Below are 18,321 nucleotides of genomic sequence, written 5' to 3'. Positions count from 1 at the left end.
AGTGTTTTGGTGTTCCTCACTCGTAATACTACACCTGTTGCTTTCTTGTTTTTGTCTCCAAAGAAACAGGTCAACACAGACTTGGGACAGATTAATTTTCTCCATGCATTGAGTTCATCAGGAGTACACCAGCATGCACCGGGTGGTACTGGAATGGTTTCGGAGTAAAACACTACACAAGACTGGAAAAGGCAGGCACCTCAGGTAGGGAATGTTTTCTCAGCTACAGGCAGAGTTTCATGCTGTACACCATTTACTGTTGATGTGCCAGCTGCACACACAGCTGGAGACTCACATGATGTTCTTAGGAATGTTTTGGACATTAATATCAAATTTAGAAAAAATAAAGAAATGGGGCTTAGCCTTGGTAGTAAAGTGTAAAAATCATTTTGGCTCCTAACAATAATTAATAGTAATCTCAGCCCTCCTCCATTTGTGTTGTGCTCCTTCACCACACTGATAGCACCCATCAGCAAGACACTTCATGCACTGTTATGGTCAAGGTCATATGTCGGGATCCCGCATGGTATTTATCATTAAGACACATATACATACATGGTACACGCAGAGCACATAAATACGTTCTTAGGCATGTAGGACAACACATTCTAGATTATATAAATCTCGAAAATAGCTTTCTTACTGGTAAATAAATAAGGGTATTACATTATGAATGGTATCAAAAAATATATTATGTAGATGTGGACAAGTATAATTGACATTCGTGGTGATTGTGCTTGGCCTTAACTAATGTTGTTGTGACTTGGAATATATACAATTCCCAACGCGATGATTGAGGAGAGGCAGCTGCTGTGACTGTGTTAAGGTTGTAATGAGAGGTTTGTAGTGTGTGTGTGTGTGTAAAACTGAAGTGTAACACTCAGCAAAGAGGGATAAAAGAGAGTGTCCTGTCTATTGTCTACAGGGTGTCAGTGTCTTACGGGGGCCTGTGATTGGCTGTTACTGTACGTACCCCTCCTCACTCTGCCCCCTGTGTGGTTGGGACGTTCAGCAGTGGTGACCAGGAAGCAGGGCCGCTCTCTCTCACTGGGGCTGAAGATTTCCTCTGGAGATATTGCCTGGTCAATATGAGGACAATCTTCGTTGGCCAGAGCTGCGTTAGCTGCCTCGCCGTTCAGCTTGGAATCTTCTAAAGAAACAATAAAGAAAAGGAAAGACAAACACACACACACACACACAAAAGACAAATCTGGTTTCATACACCAGCTTTTTTCATATATCTGCTATTTTCAGGCTCAACAAGCTGAATGCACATAGAGATTATCTTGTATAACATCATTGTGTGTATAGCTGCTGTCTAATGTTTGCCTCACACGTCCCTTGTTCCACGTATTTGAGCACAAACTGCATCAAAGGTCAATATGTCTGCAATAATATGACCAGAGGAATTCAAGAGGAATTAAGTGACTAGAGAGTCTGTTTACATGTTCTTAATATTACAAATAGACAGAGATGAGGTCTGAATCACTACATTAATTAGAACAAAATCAATACCTCCACTTCTGTCTCTGTATTCTTCTATCCGAGGTCAAATATGCCCTTAATTACATATTTTATTGGTTATTTTCTGTGGGAAATCATCAGCTGATTGAAGTGTGGAAACAGACAAACAGCTGAGTAGGCTGTTACGTTAAAACGGAGAAGTGAGGAGAATACAATGTGTCAGAATATATATCATCTTTGTTTCTTACCTTGAAACTTTATCTCGAAAACGTCGTCATGGGCAATGGGGCTCTGGGGTTGGGAGCTGATGCTTGACTTACAGAAGTTGGGAGAACCTGGTTGGGGAGCCCGAGGGATATGCCTATTTTTTTTCTTTGGTAGTTTCTGTTTTGCCATGGCCAGCGAGTAATACATTCCAAAGTTGTTGACAATCACAGGGACGGGCATGGCGATGGTCAGCACACCTGCCAGGGCGCACAGGGCGCCGACCAGCATGCCGGAGGTCGTCTGAGGGTACATGTCTCCGTAGCCGAGGGTCGTCATGGTCACCACAGCCCACCAGAAACCAATGGGGATGTTCTTGAAGTGTGTGTGCTCGCTGGCTCGAGGGTCATTGGGGTTGGCTCCTATCCGTTCAGCGTAGTAGATCATGGTAGCGAAGATGAGGACACCGAGGGCGAGGAAGATGATGAGGAGCAGGAACTCGTTGGTGCTGGCTCTCAGCGTGTGGCCCAGCACCCTCAGCCCCACAAAGTGACGTGTCAGCTTGAAGATACGCAGGATCCGCACAAAGCGGACAACTCTCAGGAAACCCAGCACGTCCTTTGCCGCCTTGGAGGAGAGCCAGCTGAGACCCACCTCCAGGTAGAAGGGCAGGATGGCCACAAAGTCGATGATGTTCAGGGCGTTCCGAATGAAGTCAAACTTATTCGGACAGAAAGTTATTCGCATCAGAAATTCGAACGTGAACCACACCACACAAACCCCCTCAATGTAGGTGAGGTATGCCGCGGTCTCAGTCTCCTGGTAGGTGTGCTCCACTGTGACGTTGTCCACCAGCTGGAGCTCGGTGCGGTTGATGATGGGGTTGAAGGCCTCGTGGGTCTCCAGACAGAAGGTGGTGATGGACACCAGAATAAAGAACAGCGAGGCCAGAGCTACCCACTGAGCAGGACAAAAAAAAATATGTGCAGGAAAAGAAATGCAAGGGGAGAGGGAGAAGGACCGAGAGGATAATGAGCACAGTATTACATTCAATATAATAACGCTTGATTGCCCAGCAGCCGTTCTCAGCACGAAACAGTACAATTCAATCTGAGACGATGGCAACTGATTTGTCAGTGACAGTGGCATTGACACAGTCACTAGTACCACTGCCTCCACCCCCACCCTGCTCCCTGTGCATCTTGATTCACAAGTGACATTATAAAAGAGACAATCAATGCGCTTGCCGTTCTTCCTCCCCTCTCCTCTGCTGTATCTCAAGGTCATGGGATTTCCAAGGGTATGCTTCATGCTGAATTACAAGGAGCCAGCAGCAGTACTGTAGCAGGAGCAGCGGGGACATTAGAGTCAACCCCGTAACTAAATTTAGCTTGGGCTCTTCCCTTCAGCAGCATCGGTACAGTAGGTTTTCCCTACACAAGGTCGCAATGTCCAGATGATCAACTCTTGGGAATCCTTTTGAGCTGCCACGGCTAACTGAGCAGCAGGACAGACTTTTATGAGAAACCTATATTTCCCTTAATGGCAAAGGGATACTTAGCCTTCATTGTGTATCGATCGGATGATCACATTTCCTCACATTTCGGTTCTGATATTTCTGGTGCATACTACATGGGTGTAACAAGATACTGTGTCCTCTCCTGGGTATTGACTGCGGTGCTGTGCACATGCTATCCTCCTCTGATCGTACTTTAGTTGGATAAAAAACAGCTATATCTACAGTGGATCTTAATAGATCAGAGTTGGTGGACAGAGAAGCGGACAGGAAGAGAGGATATCTACTTGATCATCTCATCAATCGCAAAAGTTGGATCAATAGAAGTTTGTCTTTGAGCAAGAGCGGGACTCTATAATGCTCCGCAGACTAATGCATAGCACTGTTAAGTAGCTGGGAGGAGTCAGAAATGACATTGGGGAGAAGGAGAGCTAGAGTGGGGCATGTCTGGGCATGAGGAAGTGATATATATTCCACTGAGCAAAGGAAACTCAGCATCTTAGTCAGTCACATCCATTCACAGTGTGTCAGGAAGGCGAGCGTGCCGCACGAGATGGAAAACAGGCCTGCATCGTAACATCTCATCACTGGCAATTCATTGCATTGTGCTGAGGAAATCGCTGCTGCTTATGAAGGTCTGCTTCCCTTCCATGTTAGCACGATGGTTCAGAGGGAAACTGTCTCAGCAAGGGGCTACAGAGCACCGACTCCCTCCGCTCCTTGCTCAGAGAGACCGTATCGAATCTCAGAACTCAATCATCAGTTTGTCGTGTTACTGCAGTTTACATGCTCGAAAAAATAACGTGCCAGTGTTTTTTCTCAGTACAAAATCTTTCAAAAGCCAAACTTGACATTTTGATACAATCAAATACAAACATACTTTTAAAATGTAGCTTGCTCAGCTTGTGTTGATACAGTGTCAGAGATTTTGGGTCTGTTTTTCTAGGCAGTAGCATGTGGCGTTGTATTGTCAGATTGCATAAGGTTGTTTTGTCCACCCCCTCTACAGTAGGTGCTGTGCAAAATAACAAGTGCACCCCAGACTATAATAAAATCCAATACAACCACACTACATGACCTCAATAAAAAACTACTTAAATCAACACCACAGGCCGGATTACCAACTGGGCAAAAACTTGGTAGCTGCCCTGGGAACCCCCGAGATCACCGGGGCCCAAAAAGTTTACATGGTGCATATTCATTATAATATTATTGTTATATATAAGTTATTATATATCCCTCAACTACCAAGTTCAGGTTCAACAAGATAGTCCCGAAAATTATCACTTTTAATATGTCTCCAGCTACACTTTACCCATGCAGAGATATTGAGGGTCAGGGTTTTGATTTATTTATCATTGATTATGCATAAGGCAACAGAAAATTAATCTTCAACAATTTTGATAAATAATTTCTTTCAAGTAGAAAAAAGTCTTCTGTGACTGTCAACTGAATCTGCTGGGTGGACAAAACAAGCTCTTTGAATCTTGGACTTTATTCTTCGATTGAGCCAGAAAAATAACCACATGATGCAGGAAATTCCTTAGTTGCAGCTCTAACAGGCAGATTCTCTTGTTATTTTTGTCCTCTTGTAAATCATTTAGCAAGAGGGATGAAAAACCTGCATCACCATCGCTGCCAGCAGAACTTCAATCTTCTACAAACCCTCATTCATGTAAGTGACTTTTATGTTGACTGCTGCTGCCTCCTGACACACTGGCCCGCTCAGCCCTCTGCACATCCAAGCCTTCAAACTGTTAAACAAACGCTCTCCGTCTTATCAGACCGCCTCTTAAATGATGTGTCTTTGTGACGGTAAGGAACAGTGTGGCCTGGAGGGAGGGTGACAAGCAATCATAATTTTTTTCATCCTTACTGGCTAATTCTCACTGTTGCTGGCAAACCACAGGCCAACTGTGATATGCAGTGACAGGGGTTTTCCACTGATGTATCCACTGTGAATAGAGTCTGTAATTAACTCTGAGGCTCAGTTCTAATTAATCTTCTTGTCAGACTTGGTGGAGCTCTGTCAATCCCCGCTCTGCTTTTGTCTTGCTCATTGTTTAAAGGTAGGACACACATTCTACTCTTTGGGAAACGTCCTGCATGCAAAAGGGGAAATCTGAAAGAAGTGTGTGTATGTATTGGTTAAACCACTTCCCGCTAATGCTTGTTGTTAAGAGTGAGGACATGTCAATACAGTTTACAGATGCTGGATGTGGAACGGTAACTAATTACACCAACCAGGCTGCGGGAGGTGTTAAAGCAGCGTGCAGCACAGCGGTCTTTGATGGAGACGGTGTTAAAAAAAAAAACGAGAAAAAATCAGAAGGTGCAAAGTCATTTAATTGCCACCAATGAGAGGCATTGTGCCCAGATGGAAAAATGCCCATGACAAAGACCAAAATTGTCACCTCTAACAGCAAGCCATTTTCTTTGCCTGGAGGTGAGCCACTGAAATGATGGTTGTGCCAAAGATCTGGTTGCCTTATGTGCAGCTGACCTATTTAACCACAGAGCCGGCCGCCCAGGGATCCTTGTGTCATGGTAATATCAATCCAAAGACCTGTGAGAGTCCAAATTAGTTTCTTTATCTTCTTCGTGGAGACAGGGGAGGTGGGGAGAAAATAATTGCGTGTAAATGATTTTGACAGATGAGGTCTTGGGTTGATTCCCCCCGACCCCCCCCTCTCTGTACAATCACATCCCTGCTGTGGAAACCCCCCGGAGAGTAATTTCAAGGTCATCAAAAGCCTCTCGAAAAGCCAGCCACATCCATCAGTCATTGTCTCACCATCGAGGGACAGAGGCAGACACATTTACGACTGTACTCCTGTCCATGAAGCTCTGACGGTTTTCGAACAACCGAAACCCTTTGCAGGATTACTGGAGCTCAGAGTGTATCTATGATAAGTCATTGCGAGGTCCTCAAATCTCAAAGTTCAACAGAGTGGACAAAGCCATGATATAAAACAACTCACCCTTGCATATTTGGAGGAGTAAGGGTCCTCAAACAGGGCCCAGACATGTTTCTGCCACCTGCTCCACAGGCTCCCACTCCTGGCATCATGATGGTCTCCATGCGCCAGCCTCCTTGTCATTTCGTCCACGTCGTCCTCGGCGTGCTCCACCTCGGGCTCGGGGTCCTCGCTCCCCAGGTCCAACAGACCCCCCCCGCCGAAACTATCAAGGGCCTCCTCCGCCTCCCGGTGCTGGCGATATGTCATCCAGCAGCATGGCTCCACGTCTGTCTCGTCGATGCCCCAGAAGGCCAGCTCCTCCTCGTAGAGGGGCCCGCACACGTCGGCGGGGCAGTGCAGCTTCCCTGTCCTGTAGTAGTTGAGGATGTGTGCGAAAACGCCAGGGTGGCGGTCGAAGAAGAACTCCTCGATCTTGGCGTCATAGTCAAAGTGGTTGGGTGCGTCAGGCTCGGCCAGCCAGGACAGGCGGGTGCCAGGCAGGGTGCGCAGGGTGCTGCGGTATGTCTGATGTCTGATCCCTCCCACGTTTATCACAATGCGATCCTTGTCGTCGCTCAGGCCCATTGCGTCCCTCAGGCATTTCTCCAATAAGTTCCCTTCATCGCAAAAGTCTCGGCGCACCGCGCCACCGCGCACAACTGTGACTCAACCGGAGGGAGGGCGGCGCACCAAGCGACCGCTCGTTTCTCACCAACCACCGTGTGAAAGAGATCTGCAGACCGGGTCCTCTCTACGCGCACCTGCCATGCATCTGGGGAGGGTTGTGGAATCGAGGTCCTAAAACGATCGCAGCCAATGGCATCACATTAAGAATGGACGTCACATAGTCGGTACATCCAAGATGTCGAGATAAAAGACTGTGTGTCCCCCCCCCCCCCCCCCGCCAGCAGAACAGACCCGGCTCATGGGACTCCCCGGGGGGCAGTGATTGGTCGGATCGGTCCCGAGCAGGTTCCGGACTGTCACAGCAAGGTGACTGCGGCGGTGCTGAGCGGACAGCGCCCGTCCGGCAGCTCCTGATGGAGGCTGGTGTCGCCGCTTCACTGCCTCCTCCGTCGCTGCCCACCGACTCGCCTCCCTCACACCGACGCTCAGCCGCGCAGCAGGTCTTTGTCCCCGCGCAGAGGAGCTCAGCCGCTCACGGGCACTTTGTGACAGGTGGGAAGAAGAGAACACATCCACACACTGCAGGAGGGAGGGGGGGGGGGGGGGGGGGGGGGGGGGGGGGGGGGGGGGGGGGGGGGGTGTTGTTCTCTGTGCCTCGTGATTAAATGGTGAGAGGGCGACAAGCCTCCCCAAGAGATAAAAAAAAAAAAAACCCGCCCAAACGGTCTGTTGTTCTCGCCGTGCCCAGTGGATGGAGCCGTGCGCTCTTTCCAAGACGCGCTGCCCAACTTATCCAATTACGGCGGATGAAATTGCCATCGCTCCCGTTTAACGTCGTCGCTCGCAGACGTTACGGTCGCTCGGCGACAGACGGTCAGACCCGTCGTGTCGATGCACAGACTCTCCGTGAGCCTGGAGCCTGGAGCCGCGGACGCACAGATCCGCCCCTGCGATCAGGCCGAGTGTGACTGTTGCTTCGTGATGGACCGGTTGGTGGTTCAGACCACAGTCACACTGGACACACTGCGCGTGGCTGACACTGCGCAGACAGCGGGTATATGTAAGATGTTGAGAGAGATGATTGTTTCCCTTCATCATTATAATAATGAGTCAAGGGGTCCTCTCTACCTGTGTTCGACGTGCCAGCAGGGGGCGCCGTTGTTCACAGCAAAAAAACCAAACAAAGCCAAACTCTTTGATGCTCCTATTTTGTTTTGCAAAGTTTGTTAACTGTATCGTGAGAACTCAGACCTGGTAGCAGAATAAGAATGTGGGCATTTAAAACCACACTGTAAGAGAAACGAGAATAGAATATCTTTATTACTTGTGATCATGAAACACTCAATGAGAGAGGATTAAACCACATCTTCACATTTTTTTCAACTTGTTTCATTGTGAGATAGATCTTTATTTAGGCAGTCGCAGGGCTTGTTGTTCCCTCACTCAGCCTCCTTCTCCTCCACTTGGCTCAGTGGGCAGTTCCTCGTCTCGGTTTTCACTCTTTGATTATAAAGGAGGAGGTTCCAGCATTGAAAGGCTCATTCCCCAACTGGCCTGAGTGAACTTGAGTCCTGTGGAGACTGAGTGGACTGGGCTCACTGAGTGTTTGATTTGGGCAAAAGGACGAGCTGACAAAACAACTACAACAACCCACTGGCAACATGGCTGTGGCGGGCTGCACGAAATGCATTAAATATATGTTATTCTTCTTTAATTTTGTTTTCTGGGTGAGTTGAAGACATTTTATTCTTTTGATTTTTGGGAACTGCGATGTTTAAGTACTTTCCATTTCCTTAAAACGTTCTCTCTTTGTTTGATTGAGCGGCCTGACAGCTGTTCCTCTACACATCTGTGTGGCTCAGGGGTTTTAGATTCATTAATGATCAATGCTGGAGGAGATGCTGTCTCAGAGAGGAGAGCACCATCAGTGGTGGAGGAGGAGGAGCAGCAGCACTAAACCTTGTCCAGGCAGCGATTTAAAAAAAAAATTAAAAAAATCCTCTTATACCTTTTATCAGTAGTAATTTTGTGCCGGGCCAAGCCCCGGTGCAAAGGGGGCTGGAAGAGAAAAAGAGAGGGGAGCGCTTGGTGGGAACCTCACCTCCACGGACAGATTATTCAGCTTAAGCATGTCTTACATGTCTGAACTGTGCCTCAGATCATTTAACTCAATCAACTCATGCTGATGATGAACTTCAAACAGGAAAGTCTGATGTCTGCTGCTATTTTTCGATGGAAAACCGGACAGAATATACCTCAGCTGCAGATTGTCTCTTGCTGTTCAGAGGAGCCTGGCTCTCCCCAAATTAAAAACACATAAAGGACTGAAAGAGGTCTCTGGGGGAGGGGAAACATGTTTGCGATGTCCTTTGTTCTTACCTGGTCACCAGACAGAAGCATTTGCTGCAGGAGTTCAGGAACCTCCGCGTGCAACCGTGCAGTTTTATTTTTCATGTATTGTCCATTCCTCCTGCAAACGGAAACCCTCCTCAAGTGCATCTTGTTTTCAGAAAGGTTATTTCACTAATATGGGACTTGCCACAGAGGTTCACTTGCCTAATGCAGCTGTCTGGCTTTTACGCTTCATTACATCATATCAGACTTCCTGCAGAACAGATCACTTGTTTGTGAATTGCCATTTGGATGGTCTGTACTGACCAGTCATCTTTTTTTTTTTCCCAAGTAAGCACACAGTCACCATATCCTTATCCGGCACCCGCTGCACTTGATTGAGTGTTTCCTCTGTTGGTTTTGCTGCTGTGCCTATCGTTGTGAAAAGTCTGAGCCCCCTCTTCCTCGTTTTGCCATTTTTCAGGTCGAGAATTCAGTTTCCTGTTTCTTGGAGAACAATGGAGTTCAGCCGTGGCACTAAATGTGCAGATATCATGATATAAACATTGTCGTAGAAAGAACAAGGGGCGTCACATCCATACTGTGCTGGAAGTGATCCCTCTGTATTTATTATCAATCAGTTTTTTACAGGAGAACACTTTCATATTGATATTTCAACTTTATCAGATATAGAACATGGGAGAGATTACGGGAGATAAAGCTGAACAACAAAGTTGTTGAGTTGGCTTTAAACAATGCTGCGAGGACACGGTCTGTGCCTTAGGTCACTGAGGTGTCAGGATATCCTTCCATCGTGCTTCTCTATAAGGACAGTGGACAGTTCACTGCCTCGTGGCAGAGCTGAGGACGCAGGTCAAGAAAAATTAGCAGGAAGGTTTGGACACGGATTAGATCTCTGGAGAGTCGACCGGGCTCCGAGATGTCACGACTCTCTCACATTGTATAAAAAAAAACACGTTGATGGGTCTTTTTTAAAAAATCTTAAAAATTGATAGCAACATGGTTGTTTTTAATATTCATGACAACATCTTTCTTGAATATCAAACATTTCCAAAAAAAAAAGAAGCTCTGATCCTCCTCAAGTTGTAACCAAATAAAGAAACATAAAAGAGAATAATTAAAAACCTTTTCTCTTTGGGACAGCTGGCCGGAGGAGTGATCTTAGGAGTGGCCCTGTGGCTCCGCCATGACAGTCAAACCAGCAACCTCCTCATACTTCAGTTTGAAGGCCAGCAGGCACCGGGCACTTTCTACATCAGTGAGTATACCCCTCTAATATTTATTTAATATTTCTTTCCTCACACAGATTTAATGTAAATCTGTCTTTCTGAGCTGGTCAATTCAAATGTTGTGGTTCATCCTCATTAAGTTTCAAATTGGAGAGAAAATTTTCTATCACTGGATGGGAAAGCTGTTTATTGTCCCCTCTTCAGTGTTGCGTGTCACATCTTTTAATAGAATACAGTCAAATACAACAATACCACAGACCTTGGACTCATACCATGAGAGTGAATCATCTCCTCACCGTCACAATCACGACAAAGATAATCTACATTACAATCTAAAACAGCTGTGCCACTGAACATACTTTTTTTTTTAATCTTATATGTATGTTCCTGTTAAATTGTCCTCCTCTGGTCAGCCACCTTGATACACCAGTTAGTCGTCTCTCAACCCCTCGGTGTTCTCCACATGACAGGAAGCTCTCAGTTAGCACAGTGCTGGAAGTGAACTTATTCACAGAAATACCTGTCTTTCACACTCAGCTGGGACAAAGTAACGTCCAGAAATAGTACGAGCGGCGTGACCTCTAAGAAAAGACCAGGAAACAGGACCTACGTACATCCGCCGCATGACTTAAGAGCGCCACAGCCGGCGTCTGCACCTCTGCGTTTTTTGCTCAGCTGTCATTCTGCAACATACAGAATAATATACAACATACACATTAATGAACTTATGAAAGTCGCAGCCTTGAGGTTCTTTCGAGAGAGAGAGAGAGAGAGGGAGAGAGAGAGAAAGAGAGAGAGAGAGAGAGGGGGGGGAGAGAGAGAGGGGGGGGGAGAGAGAGAGAGAGAGAGAGAGAGAAAGAGAGAGAGAGAGAGAGGGGGGGGAGAGAGAGAGAGAGAGAGAGAGAGAGAGAGAGAGAGAGAGAGAGGGGGAGAGATGGAGAGAGAGAGGGGGGGTGGAGAGAGAAAGAGAGAGAGAGAGAGAGGGAGAGAGAGAGGGGGGGTGGAGAGAGAAAGAGAGAGAGAGAGAGATGGAGAGAGAGAGGGGGGGTGGAGAGAGAAAGAGAGAGAGAGAGAGAGGGAGAGAGAGAGAAAGAGAGAGAGAGAGATTTTGAAAGCACAATGTTTATTAAGATTTACCAGAGAACATCACAGTCCTCTACAAATGAAATGAAATGAAAAATGAAAAAAATGAGAGAGAGAGAGAGAGCAGACACTTCAGGCAGATGTTGAGACAATTGAGGGCTCTGAGAAAACTAGTGGCCTGTGAGAAAAGAAATAAATCCTCCATGTGCCTTCTGTCGCTTGCCCTTTAAAGTATTTGATCCTCAGGAACTTTTTTAAGGAGTTTTGCGTGAATCCAACCCGGCATTTTCTTTACATACATTTAGAAAAATCTCGAAGGTTAAACTGAATCCCAGAATGTGGACTGTGTGCCTGGCAGGTTGTGTTCACTGCATGAACTCAGGTCACAAATCATCACGTGTCTCCTTCACTGGCCTCAGCTGTCCAGAGATTGGCAACTAAGACCTACAATGCATGAAACGTTTTAAACTTTTCAAAGGTCCATCAAGTCAGTTTGTTGTGGCGGGGAACTTTAGAGAGCCTATTAATTTAGATTTGGTCACCCGGTGCTCTCCCATGCTCACTCCTCGGTAAGTATACAGAGTGATGGCAAGCTCATGCTTTTTATAGAGGAAAGGCACACTTGTGATTTTAAAGGCAAGGCAGAGAGGCCCACCCAAGCAAGATCAAGGGAGTGTTTCTTTTTTTTTCGCCCTCCCTTGAACATACGCCCTTGCATAATTCAAATAACCTCGTACATCTGCACATTACCTCTGAAATTAGAGTTTGGAGTGGATGTTTTTAGCACGCTGGCACGCCAAAGTGGTATTTATGTGAGGCTGAAAATACACAGTCTCCTATACCTCTTCACCAGGGCCTGAAATCATTATTGGTGGCAGTTGTCCGTCGTCTGGTCTGGTTAGTGCTCCATGCTCTCCTACTGTAGGAGATACAGTGAGTGTGACACATTGTCTTACACGAGGAGACAGGATATTCCAGTTGCTTTACACGGTATGATTAATTCAAGGCCTCAGCCTGAATACTGTAGCTTTTCTCCATTGTTTCGTAATGGGGACAAAAATAAAAAGTTGTACTATGTGTGTACACATGCTGTGAGGGGAAGCAACATTTATTTTGATATGAAATTGCATGTGTTCATCATTGTACACAAAGGGAAATACATTATCCGAAGCCCCCCAGCTACTGAAACCTCCTCCGTTGATACCTAAACCACTTTGTCTAAACAGGAAATCTCTAACATCTCTGACTTGAAAATGGCAATAAACAAAGATCTCCTGGGTTTGAAAGTCTTTTTAGTAATGAAGCCTTTTTTGGAGTTTAAGCCAAAATCGTACATTGGGTTAGCTTAACTTGTCCTAGCTCAGCTTAGCTTAGCGTAAAGACTGCAAACAGGTGAGCGCTGCCCTGGCTCAGTGTAAAGTTAACAAGAGCCACGTACCCACCAGCGCCTCTGAAGCTCACCAATGAACACAACATGTGTTTCATGTAAAGTGTAAAAACATGAAGCTATTAGTGGATTTTGATCTTTCTCTATTTCCAGTCCTCATGCTAAGCTAAGATGGCTCGGTATCAGAATGGGAGCAGCGTGTTAGCGTGGCTTATAACAAGAGCTGGAAACCGCTAGATTCAACAAGTGGGTTGTGTCTTTTACACCTTGGGCTTTGTACAAATGAGATAATGTGTCAATTAGCACGCTGCTACTTTGGACAGAGCAACGCTGGGTGTTTAACCGTTTCTTGCGTTTATGCTAAACTGAGCTAAGTGGCTCACTGGCTCAGCATCGTATTTGATGTACAGAGGTGAACGGGTATCAACCCTCCCAATTAACATTTGTTGAGAAAATAAATAATAATATTTCCCTATAATGTCAAATGATAGTGTTCAGTGTTTCCCCTAGGTTTACTGGTTTGGGGGGGGGGTTAGGGTTAGGGCTCATTAGGGTTAGAGTTCACAAATCATGTTAAGTTCGGTCCACAATCTTATACAGGAATGAGGAATAAGGTGTATAAGGAAAGTGACCCCTAAATGACTTCTGCTTGAGATTATATGTAAAAAAAAATTGAATTGTAATAATTTTGACATTTCAGGGGGGGCGGGGTCTCCCGTTGGGGGGGCGAGGCACCCTCCCAATTCTGTCCATCCCAGAACATTTCACGAGGAAGGTTTTTTTTTTTAAGCCTATATTCTGCCTTTCGATGTTAATCACCATCACATCATTTATATACTTAAACATACAGGATTGGATTGATCTGAGTTTATTGGTGTGAAGCTCTGACAGTGGCGACATGTTTTCACAGCTCCTGCCTTTTTTGGTTTGTTTATTAATGGTGGATGAGAAGAGCAGCGAAAGGTCCAAGTGGGGCTTTTAGCCGGTGTTCACCTCCCCCTTTTTGCCCCTCTGGAGATTACACAGACAGACAAGGAATAAATGAACTTCCTCGGTGGCATAAGATTGCCTGTCACCCTTCAAGTCTCAATAGCGTTCAAACCGTAAAGGGTGTTGTCATAGTAATGGAAGGCAGCGGAAAATAATGCCTGCTTCGCTGCATTGCGGGGTCACTGGCACTGGTAAAAAGGTCCTGAGAGAAAAAGACAGACGGTGGGGGGATGAAGGAGGAGGGTGTTGAGTTGAAACAGAGAGGGAGAGAGAGGAAAGAGGGTGTAGATGAAAGTATGAGGAAGGGTTGTGCGTGATGTTTGAAGTACACTGTGAAGTGTTGGAGGTCTGCAGATGCAACAGTGTCAGAGTTTCTTACTGTCGGTCCTCTTCAGGCCGCTCTGTCAGCCCACATTACAGTCTGCATGTGCTTTGTTTGCGTGTGGATAAGAATAGAAAACCCCAGAAACTGACTGCTCCCAGACCACCTCGCTAAAAGCTACGGTGGAAGAGGTTTGCACATCCTTTATTTATGGAAAAGTACCACTACATTACTTCATATACAGTAAGGCCCCTCCAAAGGGTCACATGTTGACATTTTAGTTTTCTCTAATTCTGACGTTTTATTGTGGTAAAAATCCATCTGAGAGGTTTAGAAAGGAAAAGTCTTTTTGGTCGCACTGCTAACAACTCGGAGACATCGGAGACATGAGAAGGGAGGACGTTGTCACGAGCCATAAATCTTGAGAATTACTGGTTTGATCTGTAACAGTGCATCTATATATAAGTGCACTGTCTTTATTATGTTTCAAAGTTCAGCCCTAACCCTAAAAACAGCAGCTGACATAAAAGTCACATCAATTCCACTTACCTTACCTACATGTAAGTGTAATCCTAACTGTTCTTGGGCTTCCGATCATATCATATGATTCCAAGCACAGAAAGTTTCTTAGGAAAAAAACAAAACATTTGAACAAAGATTGCTGTTGCATAGGCAAAGTCCATGAAACTATGATTGAGAGCTCCAAAATGGAGCTTTAGGTGTGACTGTTTTGTCAGTTGCTCAATATAATTGTACTCATCTGCCCCGGCCTGTCATTTATTCATATCCACACGTCATATATGCTGAAAATGAATGTATATAAAGGACTGAACTTGAAGAGTCCAGCTTTATTTCCTGTTACGTGTTCTGGCATTTTCTTACTCCTCATCTGTCTTGTTGTTGATTTATGTAAAATAATTGTTCTGCCATTTTCACTGCCACTATAGGGTTATCTAAAAAAAAGTCTAAGAAAAAAATAAAACAGAAAAATAAAAAAGTAAATTATGTGTAACATAGATTACACAATTAGTCCTAGATGATAAATGTACTCAGTTACTAAAGTTAACTAAAGTTTAGAGGTTATTTTACTAAACTTGTCCTGTTTTACTCTTTACACTATTATAAACTTACATTCAGCTACAGTCCTGGGGGAAATAATGTACAACTCGACTATGTTTATTTAAAGTTATTACTTCCTCTACCGCTAGTGACAAATTATCAGAATCAGAAATACTTATTGATCCACGGGCAATTGGGCAAAAAACAAATATGTAAAATTGTTTAACACCTAAACTTTTGAATGTTTAGAAGAGGCTGCAGTATAGATAGTTGGATAGATAGATAGATAGATATTGTAAATTGTAAATTGTAAATGTGTGTGTGAGAGTGTGAGTGTGTGTGAGAATGTGTATTCACGTTTCTCCCTGTTTCCTGGGGAAGGATAATGCTCGGGGCCAGAGGTCAATGCAGAGGGGGTTTGTGGGAGGTTGGGAGTGTCTGGAAGGCATTTCCTGGCCTGGCAGCTGCACAGGGTCTGCTCCACCTCTCTCTCACGATCTGGGAGCTGGTTAGGATGTCAATAATGTCATGTCATCCTTCAGGAGAGGCTAGAGCCACATCCAGGCCAGGACTAAACAATGTGGGGATGAATGAACGGGCAGCAAGCGCACACTGCTCTGACACTGCTCTCTAGTGGTGCGCACGATGGACCACATCTCTTTAAATTTGACTATTTGATGGTGAGATTTCTGTCGTCTCTGTGTTAACAGGTGTGTACATACTGATCGCTGTAGGAGCCGTGATGATGCTCGTCGGCTTCCTCGGATGTTACGGTGCCATTCAGGAATCTCAGTGTCTGCTGGGGACAGTGAGTGTCTTTACTGCAGCAACGTTATCCAACAGCGACCTTCAATTCATTTTATACAATTTAAATATTAAATTAATTAATAAACTATTTATTTATTTTTATCTGTTAGAGACTTTGAGATTCAAACACTCATTTTCTTTCTTAAGTTCTTCTTCTTTTTGGTGATCCTCTTTGCCTGTGAAGTGGCTGCAGCAATCTGGGGATTCATGAATAGAGACACAGTAAGTAATGCGCATGCGCACACGCACACACACGCACACACACGCACACACACGCACACACACATGCACAGACACACAGCTCACTGCAGCCCTGCATGTTCGATCTTTGCATTGATTTTCCACTTCTTCTCCAGTGAACCTGAGTCTGTTTGCTGTTGTGTCTCTAAAACTCGTCTCCCTGCTGTCCACAGATCTCCAAAGAACTGATCAACTTCTATGACTCTGCATACATCAAGGCTGTGGATGTCTCTGGGTCACCCAGTAAAGACGCTGCCATTAAGGTCCTGGATGTTTTCCACAATACGGTACGTCATGCTGAAAAATCTTTCCCTTCATTTGGCCCTGGTGAGTTATTGGCCTTTAATTGAATGAGTGACCTTTTGTTCACCTTCTTGGTTTCCTCCTCAGCTCGACTGCTGTGGTAAAGGCGATGACACGGCGCTCTTCAGACAAGTTGTCGGCACCTTGTGTCCAAGAAAGTCTCAAGGAGATTTTCTGAAATCTCAGGTATACACAAATCCAATACTAATAAGTTCAGAAATCTCTGTCTGTGTCACTTGGTTTTCTCGTCAACCGCTCATCTGAGTCGACTTGAACTTTGGCGGGTGTATTGCTGAGGACACAAGGAAGTGCAGTGTCATCTGTGTCAAGTGTTTTGGAAATTCTTGATAAACACTTGATATACTGGTTTAAAAATGTATTTATTGGCCTGATCTGCCATCCAACTGATGTTAAAATATATTTCAGTAGCTAAAGCAATCGTTTGAATTTGATCAATAGCTTCCAAAATATACGACTATTAAGCAAATACAGTTGGACGTGAAACTAATTCCACAGTGCTGTTAAGTGAGGGGATATTTAAGGAAAATGAATTTGAATCCCCATGTTCATTAATAGATGGTGGATATGTATATTGTACAGTATGTGATGTGATGTACCTTCAAGCTCAAATTTTACATGGAAACTTTCACAAGTTTATTGTCAGTTGTCCAAAACATGTTGGACATGGTCAACATCTTCATTCTGCTTCTGTCTCCTCGCAGAGCTGTCACGATAAACTGATCGAGCTGTTCTCCGAGAAGCTCCACCTGATTGGTCTGGCTGCCTTGGTGGTCGCTGTCATCATGGTGAGTGTCAGATTGAACATGTAGACATATTTTTTCACACAGCGGTGGCGTCAACGTGTTCTCGCTGAAATGCCTGCTTTTATCAGCTGCGATAAGGTTGCAGGTGCTGGAATATAGAGACATATTGAATTAAAATGTTCTGTTCTTTCTCCCCCCATTTAGATCTTTGAGATGATCTTCACCATGGTGCTGTGCTGTGGGATCCGGAACAGCCCTGGAGCATACTAGGAGTCAGGCTAACAGCCAACTAATGCATCATCCAACCTTTTCCTTTTCATTATAACACAAGATGGAAATCTCTCCTTTTTATTTTAGAATAGAAACATTAAAATTATTTTGATAACGCTCATCTCAGTTTTCATACACAGTAATTTAGCTTCCGTCTGTCAGATGCTGTCTTATTTATCATACAACACGACATATGAATATTTTATATTTACAGTATGTATGTGAAAAGTTTCTCTTAAGTCATTAAATTTAATGCTGTTGGGTGTATAAATTGTATATATATATACTTGTCATGTGTTAATATCACTATGGATGGTCCATGTATTCCCTGATTGTTTGTGATGCATCTCGCTGCAGTGTTAGTGTTACGATATAATTTAAGCAGCAGGGTTTTATGGTCTAAGCTTCTGTCTTACTCTCTTCTGTATGTTCTATAGTCAACTTTATGTTTCTTCAATCTGCCGAATGAACCGTCCTGTGCTGTTGTATTGTCGTTCACACGTGAAACACCATCCCTAGAATCATGAAACAATTTTTAAAAGTGTACGTTTTATTACTTACCCTGTTTTACCTCTCTTGTACTATTGATTACCAACATTTAATTTCACTTGTGATCCATAAAGATCATGTCTGCAACTTTGTGTGATTCAAAGAGGAAATTTGAATTTTTAGAGGCCTGAAGAGATAAATCTTTGGTATTTTTGCAAAAGAGATGCAAATAACATAAATATGTCTGGAAAATGA

The 18,321-nt window shown here is 44.6% G+C and overlaps 3 protein-coding genes across 9 annotated transcripts in view; 2 read left to right on the top strand and 1 right to left on the bottom strand.

Annotated features, from left to right (window-relative positions):
• The window catches only part of sergef (secretion regulating guanine nucleotide exchange factor), a 15,100-nt gene extending 13,381 nt beyond the window's left edge, over positions 1-1,719 (top strand). Inside the window, exons 11-12 of the transcript XR_004794820.2 lie at positions 64-204; positions 926-1,719. The gene's annotated coding sequence lies outside the window, so the exon portion shown is untranslated. The remainder of the gene's footprint in view (positions 1-63; positions 205-925) is intronic.
• Positions 1-9,388, bottom strand: part of kcnc1b (potassium voltage-gated channel, Shaw-related subfamily, member 1b) — a 13,589-nt gene extending 4,201 nt beyond the window's left edge. For 2 of the 6 annotated variants that reach the window (XM_035642393.2, XM_035642389.2), the window contains exons 1-3: positions 6,166-7,364; positions 1,713-2,628; positions 974-1,150 (exon numbers count right to left, since the gene is read on the bottom strand). In XM_035642393.2, coding sequence (XP_035498286.1) covers positions 974-1,150; positions 1,713-2,628; positions 6,166-6,729 — 1,657 coding nt within the window. In that variant the 5' untranslated portion in view covers positions 6,730-7,364. Of the gene's footprint in view, positions 1-973; positions 1,151-1,712; positions 2,980-6,165; positions 7,365-9,150 lie in introns of those variants that run through there. The other 4 variants (XM_035642394.2, XM_035642392.2, XM_035642391.2 and 1 more) reach the window with 3 other exon arrangements.
• Positions 4,727-18,321, top strand: LOC118315271 (CD81 antigen). Of its 2 annotated transcripts, none has more exons than XM_035642430.2 (8): positions 4,727-4,859; positions 10,267-10,381; positions 15,904-16,001; positions 16,148-16,222; positions 16,414-16,527; positions 16,631-16,729; positions 17,266-17,349; positions 17,512-18,321. In XM_035642430.2, exons 1-8 carry the CDS (start codon positions 4,797-4,799, stop codon positions 17,575-17,577), a joined length of 714 nt encoding a protein of 237 aa, XP_035498323.1. In that variant the 5' UTR covers positions 4,727-4,796; the 3' UTR covers positions 17,578-18,321. The 2 variants fall into 2 exon arrangements, with proteins under 2 accessions (XP_035498323.1, XP_035498322.1); XM_035642429.2 differs by lacking the exon at positions 4,727-4,859 and adding an exon at positions 8,294-8,498.

Source organism: Scophthalmus maximus, chromosome 7, assembly GCF_022379125.1.
Source record: "Scophthalmus maximus strain ysfricsl-2021 chromosome 7, ASM2237912v1, whole genome shotgun sequence".
Lineage (NCBI taxonomy): Eukaryota > Metazoa > Chordata > Actinopteri > Pleuronectiformes > Scophthalmidae > Scophthalmus > Scophthalmus maximus.
Note: the sequence above shows the minus strand (reverse complement) of the source record. Positions and strands in the feature narration are given on the sequence as shown.